Here is a 19,017-nt window from a genome sequence, read left to right on the forward strand (position 1 = left end):
AAAATACCTTAAGGCGTAGAAAACTTCAACAAAAAGATTGCTACCTGACCTCTTTTATATCAGTACAACAAAAAACTAATGTCTCTGAAAACAATTGTGATATGTAGTACAAAGCAATGTCAGTCTGTTTTGACTGATTGCTTTTCCTAATTTTGCTCGCAATATTTATATATTTTCTTACTATTTCCTTTGTCAAGCATTAGAAATTTAATCTTTATGTGCATACTTGAAAAAATTATTTCACTGGCTGTTTGGCGTTGACATCTCCATAGTTTCTTGAGTCAATACCGCAAAGACCGATTCTACTCCCGACTCAAAAACTATACATACATAACAATATTTACAATTTTTTCATTGCTAGAGAATTTGAATTAATCCTATACTGTAGTTATTGTTATTTACAGAATTCATTTTAGTATAAACTTCTGGAGGTTCAGTGCCAAAGTTCATTGTGACCATTTCATATTACCCGCCTTTGTCTTTTTTTGTGTGTCTGTCTTCTTTCTTTCTCTATTTCTCGTGCCTAAAAAATTGGTTTTAAGGCTTTATTGAAATTTGTGAAGGAAGACTATGACATCGTTAAAGACAAGTCGGTGTAATGAATGCAGAGTCATCTTGTAGTAGTGAACTGTTCACAACCGACTGACAAAGAGCGCACTGCAGCAGACGGTCTGTATGCAAGGCTCATACACAAAGACAGATGTTTAGAAGCGAAGGAAAACTTGCAGAGAGCTAGAAGATGTAGAAAATAGGGTTCACAAAAATTAACAATATCTGAAGAAAAATTAGTATGTATTAATGTCTCGTTGTTTTTGCACATTTGTTGTACAAGACCCGGCAACATAGGCGAATTAAAACTTACCCGACTGTTGTGAGTGATCAACAGAGTTTGGTACGTAAAACAATACAAATATATTCTGAATATTTCAGCGGTTAAACATAGTTTTATCAATTATCTTATTTCATAATTAGAGATTTGTATTTATAGTCGACAAGTCAAGGAAAGGTTCGCTCACGCGCGCCAACACGTGACGCGGTGTCTCGGTAAATATTTTATAATTATTGGGCAGATAAAGACATCGGGTTTATCAGTCGATCATCATTTATCGTGCTCAAGATGCGAAGACAAGTACGAAAAGTTGTTCTCTTGTCTTTGAGGTATTATCTCTTACGTGTTTGATCCTGAGGGTTAGGAAGGTTTAAAACCCAAACCACAATATGCTCAGTGTCAGGGGGCAGACGACAAAGATCGACTTTACCACATCCATAATGTATTCAAACTGTGTGTGATAATAACACTTTCTTTGTCCTTTTATTTTCATTGCTGCAACAAAAATGTAAAAAATATACCTCTGAATAGATTTGCAAGTTTATGTTGGCATAGCCGCTCATACGGCTGTTTGCTTAAATAACAGCGAGAGAAATGAAACTCCCCACTCCCACAATTTTTGTTTAAAAGTTAAAAAGCTGAGGTATATTTTCGGGTACGTTATCCAAAGACTCTTTGCATTTGGATATGTGACACCAATCGGGTAGGTCTTTAAAGGACTAGCTAGCGTTATAAACAGTCGTGTGGTATTTAGGTGATTCAAACCGTTTATCGCACTTAGACCTGCTTGATTTACTCATCCATATTTTTAAGATAAAGCATATATAATAAATATAGATTGGTTACATCACATGCTTTTAAATTTCAAGACAGTTTTTCCCATAAGTCCATCATCCTTGAATCTTCGGTATCTCTTTTCTTCATCGTGGCGTCTTTAGTAATCAGGTAGTTCTCAGACATTCATCTCTATATCCACAACTTATATAATTTTGTTTAAGCATTTAATAATAGGAGTTCTATTAATCTATGTCAGGAAACCAAATAAAGATTTTGTTTACTTACTTGACTTGCACATTACCCTATACGCGAGCAATTTCTCTTCTTAGAGAACCTGAACTCCAGTAGAAAGATCTTTTTTTCCCTGACTTCTTTCATAGGAACATAAAAGTAAAACAAAAGTCTCTAGAAAAAATGTGATTTGTAGTACAGTGTAACGTACCTCTGTATGATTTGATTGATTGTTTGCTTTTCCAATTATTTACTTATGCTGTTTACACATATTTAGGAATTTTCCTTTGTCATGCATCAAAGTTTTTTTTTTTTATCTTTTGTGTTCATACTTAAAGAATTTCATTCTCTGGCTGCAAGGCGTTGACATCTGTTGATTGAGCAGCGTAGTTTCTGGAACTCATTTCGATACCGTGAAGACCGATAGTAGTAGATGAAGAAAGTCACAAAACTGCTGATGACTGGCGATCCGTTTGCAAGTCTACTGCTGAGGCCGTAAACGTCCCTGTGTTTACCAAAGGTCGAGAAGTCCTCAATAAACAGACGAACAATTCGGACCACTACAACCGGTATTAAAGAAACAATGAAAACACAGGAGCTGAGTACCAGCATGTGTGTCAGCGCCATCTGCTGGCTGTTGTGTTCAACACTTGTACAACTCGTCTTCCGTCTCCAGGCTGCTGCTGCTGCCAGTTGAATGACAGTGATGAACGTGGCCAGGGACACGATGCAAAATACGATGAGAGGGACACTAACATTGAAAATTGCATGCACAATGATGTCGATTATGTTCTGGTTTTCAAGATATATCTTTGAAGCAACAATTATCCACTCGTAATGTCCGGCAACTTTTACCTTCACATGGTCATATTTCAGAGGCTGTGCGACGAAGCCAAGCTGACAAAGGACAGCGATGAAAACTAGAATCTTTGCCATAGTACGCGAGGTAATGAGAGACTGGGCTTGAAGTGGAAATAACACACACATGCACCGCTCTACGGCAATCACCATGATGAACAGACCGGAAGTTGTTCTAAAAGCATAAAGAAATCCTGTAGCATACGTAATACACTGAAGACAAGACGGATAAATCATCTCTCCATTATCGAATGGCCGCGTGTGAAGTAGACTAATGGGGCCAACATAAGAATAAAAAAGAACTAAAGATAAGTCCGATAATGCCAGAGAAAAGAGACACAGGTTCATGCGATCTTGCAGACCCTGGTGGAAGACGATGAGATTGATGGTGTTGGCAACGATGCAGAATAGTCCGATAAGAGTAAAGACAGACTCTATGGAGACTGAAATAATAACGATGATGGGCTGTGGTGTGTCGATCACCATGTCCGGTACAAACGTGTGATTATTACTTGAGTTGCACACGACGCTGACAGGGCAGAGCGGGGTGGCGGACACATTGTCAGACGGACCCATGGACCATACAGATACGAGCTTGTCTCTCAGAAGACAGGGAGCGTTTGAAGAAAGAATTGTTTTAAAGAAACTGGTCACCCAATGAGAATGCTTGAAAAATAACAAATGCAAACAGTTTTTTTTACTGTTACAAAAAAATAAATCTAGGAATAAAATAAAGTAAAAAAAAAATGTGTAGCAAACAACAAAGACCTCTTTTCGTTACTTATACGCTTCTCTAAAGTTAGAAACATTTTCCAGCACTTCTTACTGTTCGATTCAACAGTGAACGTAACTGTTTCTTTTTAAAACACGTTTACTGTCGTAATTGCTTGCTTTCTTGGGTGATTGTCTAAGGCGTATTGAAATTCTATCAGTATCTTGCAGTAGGGGTCCTACTTTCCTGGCTATAATGCTTCTAAACAAATTCGTCTTACTATCTTGTTTTTTGCATTACCTTGTACTACAGCAGTTTTTTTTCTTTTTCCTTGTGGTATTTTAGAGATTTAGGTGAGGGTTTTTTTGTTTGTTTGGTTTCGGAGTTTCATTGCTCTAAAAGGGTCCATTCAAAGCTATTTTAATTACTTACGTGGTCTCGCTGAGTAACCTTTCCACAATTTCACTCGACATTAACTGTGGTCGATTCTTGTGTCTCGCTTAAAGTTACTGGTTGGCAGGAATGAAACCGTTTGTGGCAAGAGACTAGTTAGCTAAAGAAAAACTTTTCACTGTATATTGGTTACAGAATAAAAATAAGCAAAACGGAAAGAACAGGACAGTCGATTTACGATCAACCAGCGAAAAGCATCGTCATCATCATCTAAGCCACGTGGTGCTGCTTCACCAATGACGACGGTTTAAAGGCGCAGTCGCGTGGTGACAAACTGGTAAGTGGTCTTTATTGTTGTTCTATTAAAGTTTATAACAAAAAATCTCTCTAAACTAATAATAAAATGTCTTCTAATTGAAAGCACAACACGCAACGAATGTTTTCAAACCGTAAAATTAGTTTTAAATAAAATTGTTACAATATTTTTTTTCAAATTAACGATTTTAACTATATTTTAGCCAGTAGCCGTGATATAGACAGGTCAGTGACAAAATTAGACGACGAAGGAAGCTTGGACTGACAAAGTGTTTAGCTCTTCCTCCTCTCGAACCTGACTGGCATTAAGCCTGCTCATTAATGTCTCCTTTCTGAACTGTTTTCTGCTGTGATGTCTTTTAAGGTGTTTCCCACGCCTTGTCATTTCTTCCCTTCTTCATTCATTTTTACAGATTTGCCTCCTACCTGAAGAGCAAGACCCATCACTAATTATTGGTGAAATGGTGAAAAAGAGGGTATTCTCATTTTGTGACAGTCAACCCGAAGTACATTGTTGCAGCTTTCACTTGAACTAGATACTTTTAAAAGAATACAAATTGTAAAATTTTCAATACTAATAGAAATGTCAGACACACTCATTGAAAAACACTAAAAGGTTTTATTGTCAAACTTTGTATGAATGAAGGCGTATTTGAGTGACAATCAGCATTTAGCTATGTCATTATGCAGGACAAAGCAGTCCACAGATGACTAAAGACGGTTTTAGGGGTGAACACAATTAACTTTTCTCAGCACAGGGAGAAAATCGTTCTTAAATCACATTGTGATTCTCATTTTTCTCGTTTCACTGTGACAGGGATTACAGAAATATGTTGATGTTATGTAGGTGATATGTAAATGTCATGCTGAGTAATTTGCTCAACAAGTCGGTAACATGGTAAATTTGATGCAGTGATCGGTGATGGTGGTCGGTTTTTAGAATGCAGGCAATTCAAAATGAACCATGAAAATTGTTTTAATTTGGTTTCAATGACTGATTTAAAAGCATATGTTTATATAAGTATTAAGTGAGCGCGGACGCGTTTTTTGTGTGTGCGTGAATATGAATACGCGTGTGTTTTATTGTTTGTGCACGCCTTTTTTCTTCGTGTTATTGGAATGGTCCGCTTGTTGGTACAATGGCTAAAGCACAAGTCACACCTGCAGTAAGAAACAGGTGTAGTAGGTTGGTTTCTCGGCTCCGAATACCTCTCTGAATGTAACATCTGTTTACAGACCGATCCACAAAATGCTCCTCTGTGTGGTGTGTGTGTGTGCGCGCGCATGCTTTGGTTCTGATTTCACCGGAGTACATATTTAAATATTCACGGAAGTCAGTTTTCGGTACATTTTATTTGCAGTAAGGGGAATGCAAGAAAAGAAAGACAATTAAACAAGCAAGTAAAACTATTACTTTTTGATATTGTTTATACCTAACACATTATGGGTAATGCTCATAATATCCTTATCAATAACAATATATTTTTATACTATTGGACATAATGATACAATAATAGTTCATTGTGATGTTATTTTCAAAAAAATCATTAGGCAGTCGTGCTTTGTTGATCACTCTTCTGGTCTGTGTGATTGTCCATCGTTTCACTGTTACTGATGTCTGTTGCAGTTTTGTAAATTGAAATAACTATGCGTCAGATATGCTCCAAAAATAACTAGGAATTTAACTCATTTTTTCAATAGTTCAACTAATATCTCTGCTTTTCTCAGAAACTGATAGCAAAACAGCCAATAACATAAGAGGTATTTGAATATTTGATACAATATCTTAGGCAGTGTAGCTTACATCAGTAAAAGAAATGTGAATATTACAAAGCAAATACGCAAGAGTTCATTTTACTGGTCTGCAAAGGGTTTGAATTTTATTCTTGGATAACATTATTATTGTTGTGGCGGGGTGAAGTTGTAAAGAGTAATGTCTCCGTCGATCCAGATGTCCTTCACCTTCTTCATGGAAAAGTTGTAAGGGTAGGTCTTTGTGAACTTTCCATTGAGAGTAATCTGTAAGAAACACCAACACGATTTTAAAAAATCACAAAAACATCCAAGACTGCATAAAGTATGTGTTAATCTACAAAGGAGACCGAGGCTTATCGTACAGTATATATCAAAATACATGATTACAAACCCAAGATAAAGTCTTTGTTCTTCGTGCATTCAACAACAAGCGTATCTGCCATATTTTGGTTGTGACTCTTTCTCTTGACTATGATATTCTGTACTTTGGGTAGCTTTATACATATATATTGATGGAGTAAAGCTATACTAAATAAAAGGTACAAGTATGTCCAAAGTATTAACACCACAGCTATTATTACTACAATGAAGCAAACGCCAAAATGCCAAAAAGTAGAATAAAGCACAACATAGGGAACAACAAACCAGTATTTACACAGAAACCACGGAGGTGGCAGGCTTTACTTAAATAACATTAACAACAATAATCTATACTTTATTCCCACACCTACTCTAACCACTTTCACTCTTTCCCCTTTTCACCCTTTTCCGTCAATGTACCCAATGACTGCCTTCCTTCTACAATGGGAAGTCACACTTTGTGAGGTAATGTAGATATTGAAATCACTTCATGTAGAAAACATGTTATCTTATCTCGTTTCACACTAACCTACGATGTGTGTAAATATAATCCTGTTGTAGACACGTGTTCCACAGCCATACCCCAGAAAAACTTAGGTGTATGGAAAAGAAAAGAAGAGTTAAACACACAGTCTCACAAGCATCCATAAAGACATGAAATAATCAGTTAGCCTACCATGAAATAATCCCTCTCCATTCTGATGTACAGCTGCAATGCTTTGTGGGTTTGCCAATCATCCACTGGAATGGTTTCAACATCACCTGTGACCCCGTCTCTGCGGTAAGAGAATTTCAACGTTGACGAGCTCTCGGTCTCTACAATCAACAGCGCGTCTGCCATTTCGTAGTTCTCGTCACACAGCAGCATCAGCGTAAATCTACACAAAAACAAAACGTTTGGAAATTAAAAACCGAACAAAATTGAATTGTTTGTTGTTTGATAGTACTGTAAAATATTTCGAGTTGATATGTGTACAAGACTTGACAACTGAAAGTGTTTATATATAAAAACAAATTCCTTATTTTTTTTAGATACCTACATAGACCCTAGTGAGCTATAACCACATGTTGTTGAATATATTTTGAATTGAAAACTTCGACAGAAAAATCTTCCTTCTCTTCTTTTTTTTTATTGATTTTTTTGTTGTCCAAAGGACTCTTCTGTGAAATTTGAGAATGCGATCATTTTGATACAATGCACACTGTGTTACATAAAGTAAGAAAATGTGAATTACTAATACTTTACTTTCTACGCATTATCTACGATCAGTTTGTAAATAAGAGCATGCAGACAACAGTTCTCATTTGCTTACCTGTGGCCATCTTCTTTGAAGGCTGCATTCACTCCAATTTTCATATCCACATCCAGTGGAAATGGAAGTTCATAAGAGTAGGGAACTGTCAGAGCCTTTAAAAGATTAACGATTGTCAGCTTTTACAAGCTCATGATGACAGCATTTATTCAAAAAGTACTTAAATATTATAATACAATTACTCATATATATCTATATATCCGAAAGAAGATGAGCGCCCAGATGAAAGCTGTAAAGTGGAAGCACTCACCATTCTAATGGTAAAGTAGAGTTTACACAAAAACTCAAAGTACACGATGAATTAAATGATTAGTTAACATCAAAAATCATTATTAAGATTATGTACAACAAAATGTAATAAAAGTAAAGCATGGATTTAGCAGTCCTATGACAACACGTACCATTGTGATGAAGCAGGCAGGCGAGTGTCCAGTCGGTGGCGTGAGAAAGCGGAGGATGTCGCACTTAACCTTCTGTGGCACTGACAGCGACTTTTATACTCTCTTACATCCCACGCGCCTCACATCTGGGTTCTTTGTGGATGTGGGCTGGAGTGGACCACGCCATGGGTGTGTGATGTTTTAGGGGTGTGGTGGGTGTGTTAAGACTGGTCGTGATGTAAGACCGGACTGTTACAGCTGGGAATTCACGAATACTCACAAACACTAAATTCCTGGCGTTGTCATGAAGTAAACTTAAGGAATGTGAGAGTATGGGACCCACAAAGTGGACATAGCGAGGGTCTTTGTGCAGGGTCGAGTGGCGCTCTTCTGAAGAGGAAGCAAGCAAAGGTCAGAACTCAAGGTCCTGCTAGTTTTTCACAGAGATGGTCCTCTTGGTGGTGTGAAATAGTGGTGCAGACACAGATTTAAAGTCTTTCTAAAGTTTATAAAGAATCTTTTGTCTTTAGTATCCGCTTGTCTCTTATCTCTCTTCCACATGAGCACTACCGTCATTACTCTTACTTTCTCTCTCTCTCTCAAACAGTCACACAGAAACACGCAAACACAGAGACTCACACAAACACACGCATACAAACACATTGTGTGTGTCTGCACTATCGAGAAAGTTTTATACTAAATTTCTGAAGCAAAACTTCCAACGCAGCATTAAGTTATCTTCTTTTAGAATGGGTTGCGGATCGTGAAATAACTTGTAAAGAAGAATCAGCGTTTAGAACCATCAGCAGCTCTAAAGATAACTCTTTTACTATCATGACTTTAATTTAAACACACTCAGAAATTATAAAAGCGTATTTGTTTTAAAGATTTTTGTGAAACATTTCAAGAAATGAACTAAGAAATGTGGTAGAGAAATGATATTAAAAGAAATATGAATTACGTGTACAAGTGTATAGGCTAAGGTACAAGCTGGTGTACATGAGCTCTACCGTCACTACTCTTACTTTCTCAAATGCACACACTTATGATTCTGATTCAAATACACACACACAAACAGACGTTCTGTGTGTGCATGTGTCTTCACTGGTGAGCTAAAGAGTGTGCTAAAGAAATGATCTTAAACGAAATATATACTATGTGTACAACTTATATGCTTAGGTACAAGCTGATGCAGGTTTTTTTTTTATTTCATTGAATGTTTCAGTGTGTAACCGAGTGGTGCGTTGTGAGGGGAGTCGAACAGTGACCACAACAATAGTCCAGCACTCAAATCAGAAAGGCAGGAACCTGTCAGCAGTTCATAAGATTTGCCTTGTAAACAAATATCTATACTTCACCTAACAGCTGAATCTGACGACCGATTATCATTCTCCATAAATAACCGTTACATGGGCACGATGTTTATATAAGGGCAGGCATTCCGTCAATCTGTAATTTCTGTCAATGATATTTTGTAGACGCAGCCGTGACAAAGTGTAAAGAAAACGAACAAAAATAGCAAAATAGACAACGACTCATTGTTTACGTGTCCTCTACGGTGTCAACGATCACCGTAACTAAGAAATATGTTCATGGTATTCACATTGACGTGGAATAGCGTCAAGCAACATTAATTTTAAATGATTACACCATATGCGAAATAGTTTCTTCTGCTTGTCTCTCGGCAAGTCGCTGAGATGCGTTTCTTCGTATTCATCATTCCGCTCATATGGTGCGGACCCCCTGCGAAGGGGTTGGTGTACACATCACCACATACAAGTCTGGCTTTCAGATGTCTTGCATTTTATTGCTGCCAGTGACTCTGTTAATAATTTAGCTCACCAGGGAAGACACACACACACACACAGAACGTCTGTTTGTGTGGGTGTATTTGAGAAAGTAAGAGTAGTGACGGTAGAGCTCATGTGGAAGAGAGATAAGAGACAAGCGGATACTTAAGACAAAAGATTCTTTATAAACTTTAGAAAGACTTTAAATCTGTGTCTGCACCACTATTTCACACCACCAAGAGGACCATCTCTGTGAAAAACTAGCAGGACCTTGAGTTCTGACCTTTGCTTGCTTCCTCTTCAGAAATCGGTGTCAGCGCCACTCGACCCTGTACAAAGACCCTCGCTATGTCCACCTTGTGGGTCCCATACTCTCACATTCCTTAAGTTTACTTCATGACAACGCTAGGAATTTAGTGTTTTGAGTATTTGTGAATTCCCAGCTGTAACAGTCCGGTCTTACATCACGACCAGTCTTAACACACCCACCACACCCATAAAACATCACACACCCATGGCGTGGTCCACTCCAACCCACATCCACAAAGAACCCGGATGTGAGGCGCGTGGGATGTAAGAGAGTATAAAAGTCGCTGTCAGTGCCACAGAAGGTAAGTGCGACATCCTCCGCTTTCTCACCGCCACCGACTGGACACTCGCCTGCCTGCTTCATCGCAATGGTACGTGTTGTCATAGGACTGCTAAATCCATGCTTTACTTTTATTACATTTTGTTGTACAGAATCTTAATAATGATTTTTGATGTTAACTAATCATTCAATCCATCGTGTACTTTGCTATTTTCGTGTTAGCTGTAGTTTCCCATTAGAATGGTGAATGCTACTACTTCACAGCTTTCATCTGGGCACTCATCTACTTTCGGATAGATAGATATATCTGTAATTTTATTATAATATTTAAGTTCTTTTTGAATTAATGCAGTCTTTATGAGCCAATAAAAAGCTGACAATCGTTAATCTTTTAAAGACATTTTATGTTACAGTCTCTGCCAGTTCCCTTCTCTGAGGACTTTCCATCTCCACTGGACGTAGATATGAGAATTCGAGTGAAAGCAGCATTCAAAGACAATGGCAAGATGTAAGTAAATGAGAACTGTAGTCTGTATGCTTTTTTTTTTTTTTTTTTTTTATACAAAGTGATCGTAGATAATGCGTAGAAAGTAAAGTATTAGTCATTCCCGTTTACTTACTTTATGTAACACAGTGTGCATTGTATTTCCAAACTTTTTGCATTTGTGTAGATTTACGTTTATGCTGCTGTGTGACAAGGACTACGAGATGGCAGACGCCTGTTAATTATTGAGACCGACGGCTCGCCAGAGTTGAAACTCTCTTACCGCAAAGACGGGGTCATAGGTAATCCTCAAGTCATTCCAGTGGATGATTTGTATACGCACAAAACATTGGACCTGTTCATCAGTATGGACAGGGACTATTTCAAGGTAGGCTAACTGATTATTTCATGTCTTTATGGATGCTTGTGAGATTGTGTGTCTTTAACTCTTCTAATTCCTTTCCGTACAACTAAGATTTTCTGGGGTATGGCTGTGGAATACGTGTCTACAACATGATTATATTTACACACATCGTAGGTTAGTGTGAAACGAGATAAGATAACTTGTTTTCTACATGAAGTGATTTCAATATCTACATTACCTCACAAAGTGTGACTTCCCATTGTAGGAGGAAGGGAGTCATTGGGTACATTGACAGAAAAAGGGTGAAAAGGGGAAAGAGTGAAAGTGGTTAGGGTAGGTGTGGGAATAAAGTCTAGATTATTGTTGTTAATGTTATTTCAGTAAAGCCTGCCACCTCCGTGGTTTCTGTGTAAATGCTGGTTTATTGTTCCCTATGTTGTGCTTTATTCTACTTTCTGGCATTTTGGCGTTTGCTTCATTGTAGTAATAATAGCTGTGGTGTTAATACTTTGGACATACTTGTACCTTTTATTTAGTATAGCTTTACTCCATCAATATATACGTATAAAGCTACCCAAAGTACAGAATATCATAGTCAAGAGAAAGAGTCACAACCAAAATATGGCAGATACACTTGTTGTTGAATGCACGAAGAACAAAGACTTTATCTTGGGTTTGTAATCATGTATTTTGATATATACTGTACGATAAGCCTCGGTCTCCTTTGTAGATTAACACATACTTTATGCAGTCTTGGATGTTTTTGTGATTTTTTAAAATCGTGTTGGTTTCTTACAGATTACTTTCAATAAACAGTATACAAAGAACTACCCTTACAACTTTTCCCTGAAGAAGGTAAAGAACATGTGGATCGACGGAGACATTAATCTTTTCAGTGTCTTTCCGCAAAATTAAGAATAATGTTATCCAAGGATAAAATTCAAACCCTTTGCAGACCAGTAAAATGAACTCTCGCCTATTTGCTTTGTAATATTCACATTTCTTTCACTGATGTAAGCTACACTGCCTAAGATATTGTATCAAATATTCAAATACCTCTTATGTTATTGGCTGTTTTGCTATCAGTAGAGTTTCTGAGAAAAGCAGAGATATTAGTTGAACTATAAAAAAACGAGTTAAATTCCTAGTTATTTTTGGAGCATTTCTGACGCATAGTTTTTTCAATTTACGAAACTGCAACAGACATCAGTAACAGTGAAACGATGGACAATCAGACAGACCAGAAGAATGATCAACAAAGCACGACTGCTTAATGATTCCTTTGAAAACAATATCACATGGAACTAATATTGCATCATTATATCCAATAGTATAAAAATATATTGATATTGATAAGGATATTATGAACATTACCCATAATGTGTTAGGTGTAAACAATATCAAAAAGTAATAGCTTTACTTGCTTGTTTAATTGTCTTTCTTTTCTTGCATTCTCCCTTACTGCAAATAAAATGTACCTAAAACTGAAGTTTTCTAAATTCTTTTTTGCCTTCCTTGAATATTTAACCATGTACTTCGGTGAAATCAGAACCAAAAGCATGCGCGCGCACACACACACCACACAGAGGAGCATTTTGTAGATCGGTCTGTAAACAGATGTTACATTCAGAGAAATATTCGGAGCCGAGAAAAGAACCTACTACACTTGTTTCTTACTGCAGGTGTGACTTGTGCTTGTACCATTGTACCAACAAGCGGACCATTCCAATAACACGAACAAAAACTGCGTGCACAAACAATAACATACACGCGTATTCATACACACACACACACACACACACACACACACACACACAAACACACACACACACACACACACACACACACACACACAACACAAACGCGTCCGCGCTCACTTAATACTTATATAAACATATGCTTTTAAATCAGTCAATAAAATCAAATTAAAACAATTTTCATGGTTCATTTTGAATTGCCTGCATTCTAAAAACCGATCACCATCACCGATCATGCATCAAATTTACCATGTTACCGACTTGTTGAGCAAATTACCCAGCATGACATTTACATATCACCTACATAACATCAACATATTTCTGTAATCCCTGTCACAGTGAAGCGAGAAAAATGAGAATCACAATGTGATTTACGAACGATTTTCTCCCTGTGCTGAGGAAAGTTAATTGTGTTCACTGCTAAAACCGTCTTTAGTCATCTCTGGACTTTGTCCTGTATAAGGACATAGCTAAATGCTGATTGTCACTCAAATACGCCTTCATTCATACAAAGTTTGACAATAAAACCTTTTAGTGTTTTTAAATGAGTGTGTCTGACTTTTCCATTAGTATTTAAAATTTTACAATTTGTATTCTTTTAAAAGTATTTACTTCAAGTGAAAGCTGCAACAATGTACTTCGGCTTGACTGTCACAAAATGAGAATGCCCTCTTTATCCCCATTCCACCAATAATTAGTGATGGATCTTGGTCTCCAGGTGTAAGGCAGAGTATGTAAGGGAGCGGGAGAGTTGGTGTGTGGTGAGGTTATTCTCGATGAGAGAATCTGTTCATTGTTTTTGTTACTTGACTGATGCATTTACGATTGACTTAACGGTTGTTATTTCAATGTAAGCTAACGTAGGGCAGACAGTCTGTACGAGAGCGTGTGAGTTGTATTCCTGTTACTGTGTTAGTATTCGCTTGGCTTGGTTACCGTTGCTGTGAGCTTGACGATTGATTGTGATTTCATTTATTGCCATAAAACTTCGGTTCTTCAGTTAATAGCAGAATAGCGGACATTAGTCAAAAATTTTTTTTAAATAAGAAAGTGCCTTGTTGTTTCTAACTCACTTACTCTATTTTACCCTTGAATAATCTCATTTACAAGAAATATCAGGTGTAGAGTAGAAAGACAAAACTCACAGTTGGAATGATGCCTGATAGTCCTGGTATTAAATTTGAAAAAATTGAAAACAGTTATTCTTGATAGGCCCAAGCTTTTGATTATTAAGCATGAGAATATTAAAATAAAACATTCAATAAAATACTAAATATGTAGGTTCTTGTTTAATCGAAATATTTAGTTAAATATTTACAGCAAGCCATACATTGTAGAGGTAAATAGCTAATAACAAACAACACTTTAATACTTTCGTAAAATTTTATTTGCAATAAATGGGACAGGAAAGCAGAAAAGAAATACAATTGATTGGGCAAGAAAACCTGTTATTATTATTATTCAGAGGTATTTATAGCTGATGTGTTATTGTTAATGTTTATAATATAATTGTAAATTGTGATTCACTTTATTTTACTATTCGATGTGATGATACAATTGTAGTTACATGTAATGTTGAGTTCCCTAGAATTAGTCACTAGTCTTGCTTTGTTGATCTTTCTATAGGTCTACTTAGTTTGTCCATTTTTTTCCACGATAATAATTTCTGTTTGTCTTAGTTTACTGAAATGTAAAAACAACTGCGGCAAATATGTTTCCAAAATGGGTATACATAAAAATTAGCTTAACTAATTTCTCTGCTTGTCTGCAATACTCTACTCACAGCAAAACAGCCAGTAACAAAAGAAATACATGAATACTTGACATGATTTCCAAGGAGGCGTATTATATCAAGACATGAGAACTACAGAGTAAATGACTGAGTTCATTTTCCTGGACAACAAGGGGTTTGAGTCTGATCCTCGTCTGGCAAGGCGACCTTGGTAAGATCAATGTCTCCATCGATCCAGATGTATTTCACCATCTTCAGAGGAAAGTCGTAAGGAAGGTTCTCCAATTTTTTTTCGTTTAGAGTTATCTGTAAGAAGCACGAAAGCAAGTCACAAAATCAAGTAACGAACGGCATGAAGAGCGCATGAACTATGTGTTAATAAGCACTTGAGACCAGAGATATTCTCTCACTTTACTGACATTTTGAGGTTGCCAATGTATACACACCTCTTTTTACATTATATGAAAATAAGTGCGAGAAACCGTTGAAGACTGATAATTTTCATTTTTATTAGTTTTCAGTATCTTGCTTCAGTATCATTCAGTATCTTGTTTGTTCACTGGTGAGGGACCCAAGATAAAGTCTTTGTTCTTCGTGTAAAAAGCAGCAAGGTCATCTGCCATAGTGTAGATGTAACACGTTCTTTCTACTATGATATTCTATTTTATTAGTTATACTTATGTAAGGATTTGGGGAAGCAATTGAAATTCTAGTTTTATAGAAACTTAACAAAATAAAAGGGGAGTGAACTGCCCAACAAAAAATCTGAAAAACCTCGTTATCAGTGTCTTGACAGAAACGAAATAAACATATTACCATAAGCAATTAATCGATTATTTTCAATATGTTGAACATTGATACAGATACTGCTTCAAATTTTTTTTACATTAAATATCAAATCCAAATAAACGACACAACTATATATTTACTACCATAAACCAAAACTAAAAATACAAAAAAAATAAATAAATAAAGAGTACAAACAAGAAATATGGACAGTAAGAAACAAATCACGCCTCCACAGACTCATTGTATCCACACCCCAGATAGAAGACGCCTTCACCTCGAGGGTCAACGCAAGATTGAAGAAGGAAAAGACATTGAAAAGATATTGAATATGCTTCAGCTAGATGTTGTTGACGCATCACGTTTTACATTACATACTACTTGTGTATATAACAATCTCTTCGATACATCTTCCTCATCGATATGACAAGCTCCATGTAGGTCGGAAATTAGTAAGAGAGTTAAATGCACACAATCTGACGATAACAATAAAAACAGATTCATTAATAAATTTTACTACCTTGAACCTTTTGGCCTCCGTTTCGATGTACAATTGCAGATCGTTGTTCGGTATGCAGTGACACCTGTGAACTGTTATGGGAGTTTCTCTTGCGCCGTCTTTGCGGTAAGAGATTTTAATCTGAGAGCTATCGATGTCCAAAATGAGCAGCGCGTCCGCCATTTCGTGGTCTCCATCACACAGCAGCTTGACAGTGAATCTAAACAAATGCAAATCTTTTGTTTGTTTGGTTGTTTTTTTTTTTTTAGATAAAAATGGTGACTTGTGTTTCTTGCTTGACAGTTAATATTTGTTAAAGATTTGAAAGCTGATGAAACACAAACCCTAGCAAACTATAACATCGCTTCCCTAAATAATTTGTATATTTAAAATGTTGACATAAAGTTCTCTTCTTATTCTCTCTCTCCATTTCGATGTCAAGATACTGTTCACTGAGGCTTCGTCACACCGTAGATTAATAACTGCATTTTCATTTAAGTTACAACAATCAATGTCTTAAATGTTGGTCAACTTGTATTGTTTGAAATGTGAAAATGAATCTATCTTAATGCACAGTGTTGCTTAAAGTAAAAAACTAGAATTCTCAATACTTGTCATATTCGTCATTATTCCGCAATCAGACTGCAATTCTGATTTGCTTACATTTCGCCATCGTCTTTGAAGGTTGCATTGATTCCAATCATTCTATTTGCTTCCAGTACTTTTGCAAGTTCTTCTTGTAGGAGTGCGCAAAGCCTGTAACATAAAATGTCGCGAAAAGATTAACTATTATCGACTGTTCACAAACTAGACAAAGCTGCATAAAATATGAGAAATATTTAATGATCATAAAATAATGATTAAACTAGAACACAAAGTAAAATATGTGTAGCTAAGTAGATAAGCGCCAGATGAAAGCCATTGTGAAGCACTCACCATGGTAATGACGCAGGAAGTCAAGTACTCGGACAACAGGTGGAGGCTTGAGTTGAGAGACAGGCAGGTAAGCTTCGAAGCTTTCTGACAAACCCAGAGCACAGACGGCAGTTTTTATACGCTTCTTCGTCCCTCCGCCTTCTCCTGTCACATCCGGGTCTAATTCCCACGTGACGCAGAGACACGCCCATTGTGAGTGGCTGGGGAAGGAAAGGCAACATGAAAGACGAGACTGTTCTTGCCCCCAAACAGGACAAATTCGTTTCATTTTAAAGACAGAACGGGCTAACATAAATCTCTATTTTTAATTGGTCAGTAGAAAAACACAGCAACTGCAATGAACAAGAAGGATTTCTAAGGTATGAAAATGGAAATGAAGAGGAAGCAAACTTTGTGCTTGTAAGCATTCGATTAAAAAAACTTTCTAAGAGAAAAAAGTAGTTTTCATCAGATGAAACGTCTTTCAATGACAATGACCAAACAATATCCACACATGCTTTAACGAAATATGATGTTTACACGAAAATTATAAAAACAAAAATAATGAATTTGTTTGCTGTACATCAAGATCGTCACCGGATAATGGTATGGCACCGATAACATGTTTCTGATTAATTATCTTAATAATACTTAAAATCCTTACTGATAATCTTTATCTTTATTCGGCTGATATGTTTTTGTCCACGCCTGTCTTCAATGTAGAAAAGGTGCTTGTTGCGTATGTTAAACGATTTAAAAAGAAATCAACATCTATTGCATTAAAATCAATGGAAAAACAGCGTAAAGCTGATGATCATCAACCAGTAGTTAAATTAGCATCAGGTAAAATTCTGGTAGTTTGAAAGACTAGGGCTCTAAATTCCCTTTGCTGAATGGTAGCAAACACTTATCAGCATCAGCGACTCTGTACTGCTCTCTACCAGCACCATAGATGTTTGTATTAATGAAGTCAAAGACTGGAGGGCAACAAACATACAACCTCAATGATGATGAAAAGGAGGCCCTCCTATGTTCGAGAAGAAGAAATCCGTCTTCAATCGTTTGTCCACCAAGACACTTCAAGGTGGACAAACCAACATCACCTTTGCGTCCTCCATCAGGACTTGCAAGTCATGTCGCTGCTTTAAGTATGTAAATTTGTACTGCTTCTTTTAATTTTGAGTGTGCTAGATCCCCTCACCCCCAATAAATGGAGGAATATAAAAAAGCTAGAAAGACAAACAAAGAACCAAAAGAAAGAAGTGAAGTGTCTGCATGCCTATAACTATACTCATTCTATACTATAATCATTGACCAGTCACTTGAAATTAATTGTTACTTCAGTGTGATATTCACAGCCAGATTTTCGAAATCTTGACTATTGTCCTCAGCTACGATAGACACATTTTATGTTAGCATGAACATCGCTAAGCTACCCGGGTACCCGGCTACACCGGCGCTGTTTTGAGCTTATCGTTTTCACAAAACTTATTAAATCGTCACTTCACTCGCTTCACACGCTGCGCCTCCAAAGCCGTGGAGGAGGTACTTGAAATACTGTTTTGTTTGTTTTGTGGTCAGTGGTGCACATGACATAAGTCATCAGGCTCTGTCATCTTGCTTGCTATTCACCAGTCAGCGATATTCTCTCTGATATGTATATTGTCGTTGATCGTTTTAATTTCTTGTTCATGTGTCCTTCAGCTTTGTTCTCTCGGTAATCACTGCAAGCAAAACATTTGGCGAAGGAAATAGCAGGTGTGTATAAATATGTGCAACTTCTTTTGATTTTTAGTGCATTAGCTTTGAAGCACTAAAATAATGTTAAAAAAGAAATACAAAGAACACACAGAGCAAATAAACGGAAGTGAAAGAGATTAAAAAAGATAACGAAAGGTATAACAAATAAGCAAAAACTATAAAAGAAATGACAGAAAAAAAAGCAAGAGAAGTAAGAACCAGAAAGTATCCATTCACCCCCTTTATCCCCAAAAAAGAAAGTACCGACAAGAAAAGAGAAGCAAAGAAAAGTAAAACTTCCGATTTTTACTTATGTGCACTGTACTCGTGATTCAGTAACTTTTTCTACTTTACTGTGTAACAATTTATAACCAGTACTTTAATAAATCCTATTAAGTGTCCTCTGCTACTTATCTCTACTGAGCAGGCTTGTGTTTC

At 36.7% G+C, this 19,017-nt stretch overlaps 2 protein-coding genes and 1 long non-coding RNA gene across 3 annotated transcripts; 1 reads left to right on the forward strand and 2 right to left on the reverse strand.

Annotated features, from left to right (window-relative positions):
• Positions 1 to 5,449: 5,449 nt before the first annotated feature.
• LOC112567263 lies at positions 5,450 to 8,212 on the reverse strand. Its single transcript, XM_025243891.1, has 4 exons — positions 7,945 to 8,212; positions 7,544 to 7,638; positions 6,907 to 7,108; positions 5,450 to 6,134 (listed from the first exon to the last, which is right to left on the reverse strand). The coding sequence occupies exons 1-4, from the start codon at positions 7,945 to 7,947 to the stop codon at positions 6,015 to 6,017; spliced, it is 420 nt and encodes a 139-aa protein (XP_025099676.1). The 5' UTR covers positions 7,948 to 8,212; the 3' UTR covers positions 5,450 to 6,014.
• A 1,963-nt stretch (positions 8,213 to 10,175) lies between these two features.
• Positions 10,176 to 12,632, forward strand: LOC112566362. Its single transcript, XR_003099570.1, has 4 exons — positions 10,176 to 10,393; positions 10,716 to 10,810; positions 10,974 to 11,174; positions 11,949 to 12,632. It is a non-coding gene; the product is annotated as an uncharacterized LOC112566362 (long non-coding RNA).
• A 1,928-nt stretch (positions 12,633 to 14,560) lies between these two features.
• On the reverse strand, positions 14,561 to 17,017 carry LOC112566809. The gene is made up of 4 exons (XM_025243178.1): positions 16,861 to 17,017; positions 16,588 to 16,680; positions 15,946 to 16,144; positions 14,561 to 14,945 (listed from the first exon to the last, which is right to left on the reverse strand). The coding sequence occupies exons 2-4, from the start codon at positions 16,626 to 16,628 to the stop codon at positions 14,793 to 14,795; spliced, it is 393 nt and encodes a 130-aa protein (XP_025098963.1). The 5' UTR covers positions 16,629 to 16,680; positions 16,861 to 17,017; the 3' UTR covers positions 14,561 to 14,792.
• Positions 17,018 to 19,017: the final 2,000 nt, after the last annotated feature.

Source organism: Pomacea canaliculata, linkage group LG6 (genome assembly GCF_003073045.1).
Source record: "Pomacea canaliculata isolate SZHN2017 linkage group LG6, ASM307304v1, whole genome shotgun sequence".
In the NCBI taxonomy this organism is placed as follows: domain Eukaryota; kingdom Metazoa; phylum Mollusca; class Gastropoda; order Architaenioglossa; family Ampullariidae; genus Pomacea; species Pomacea canaliculata.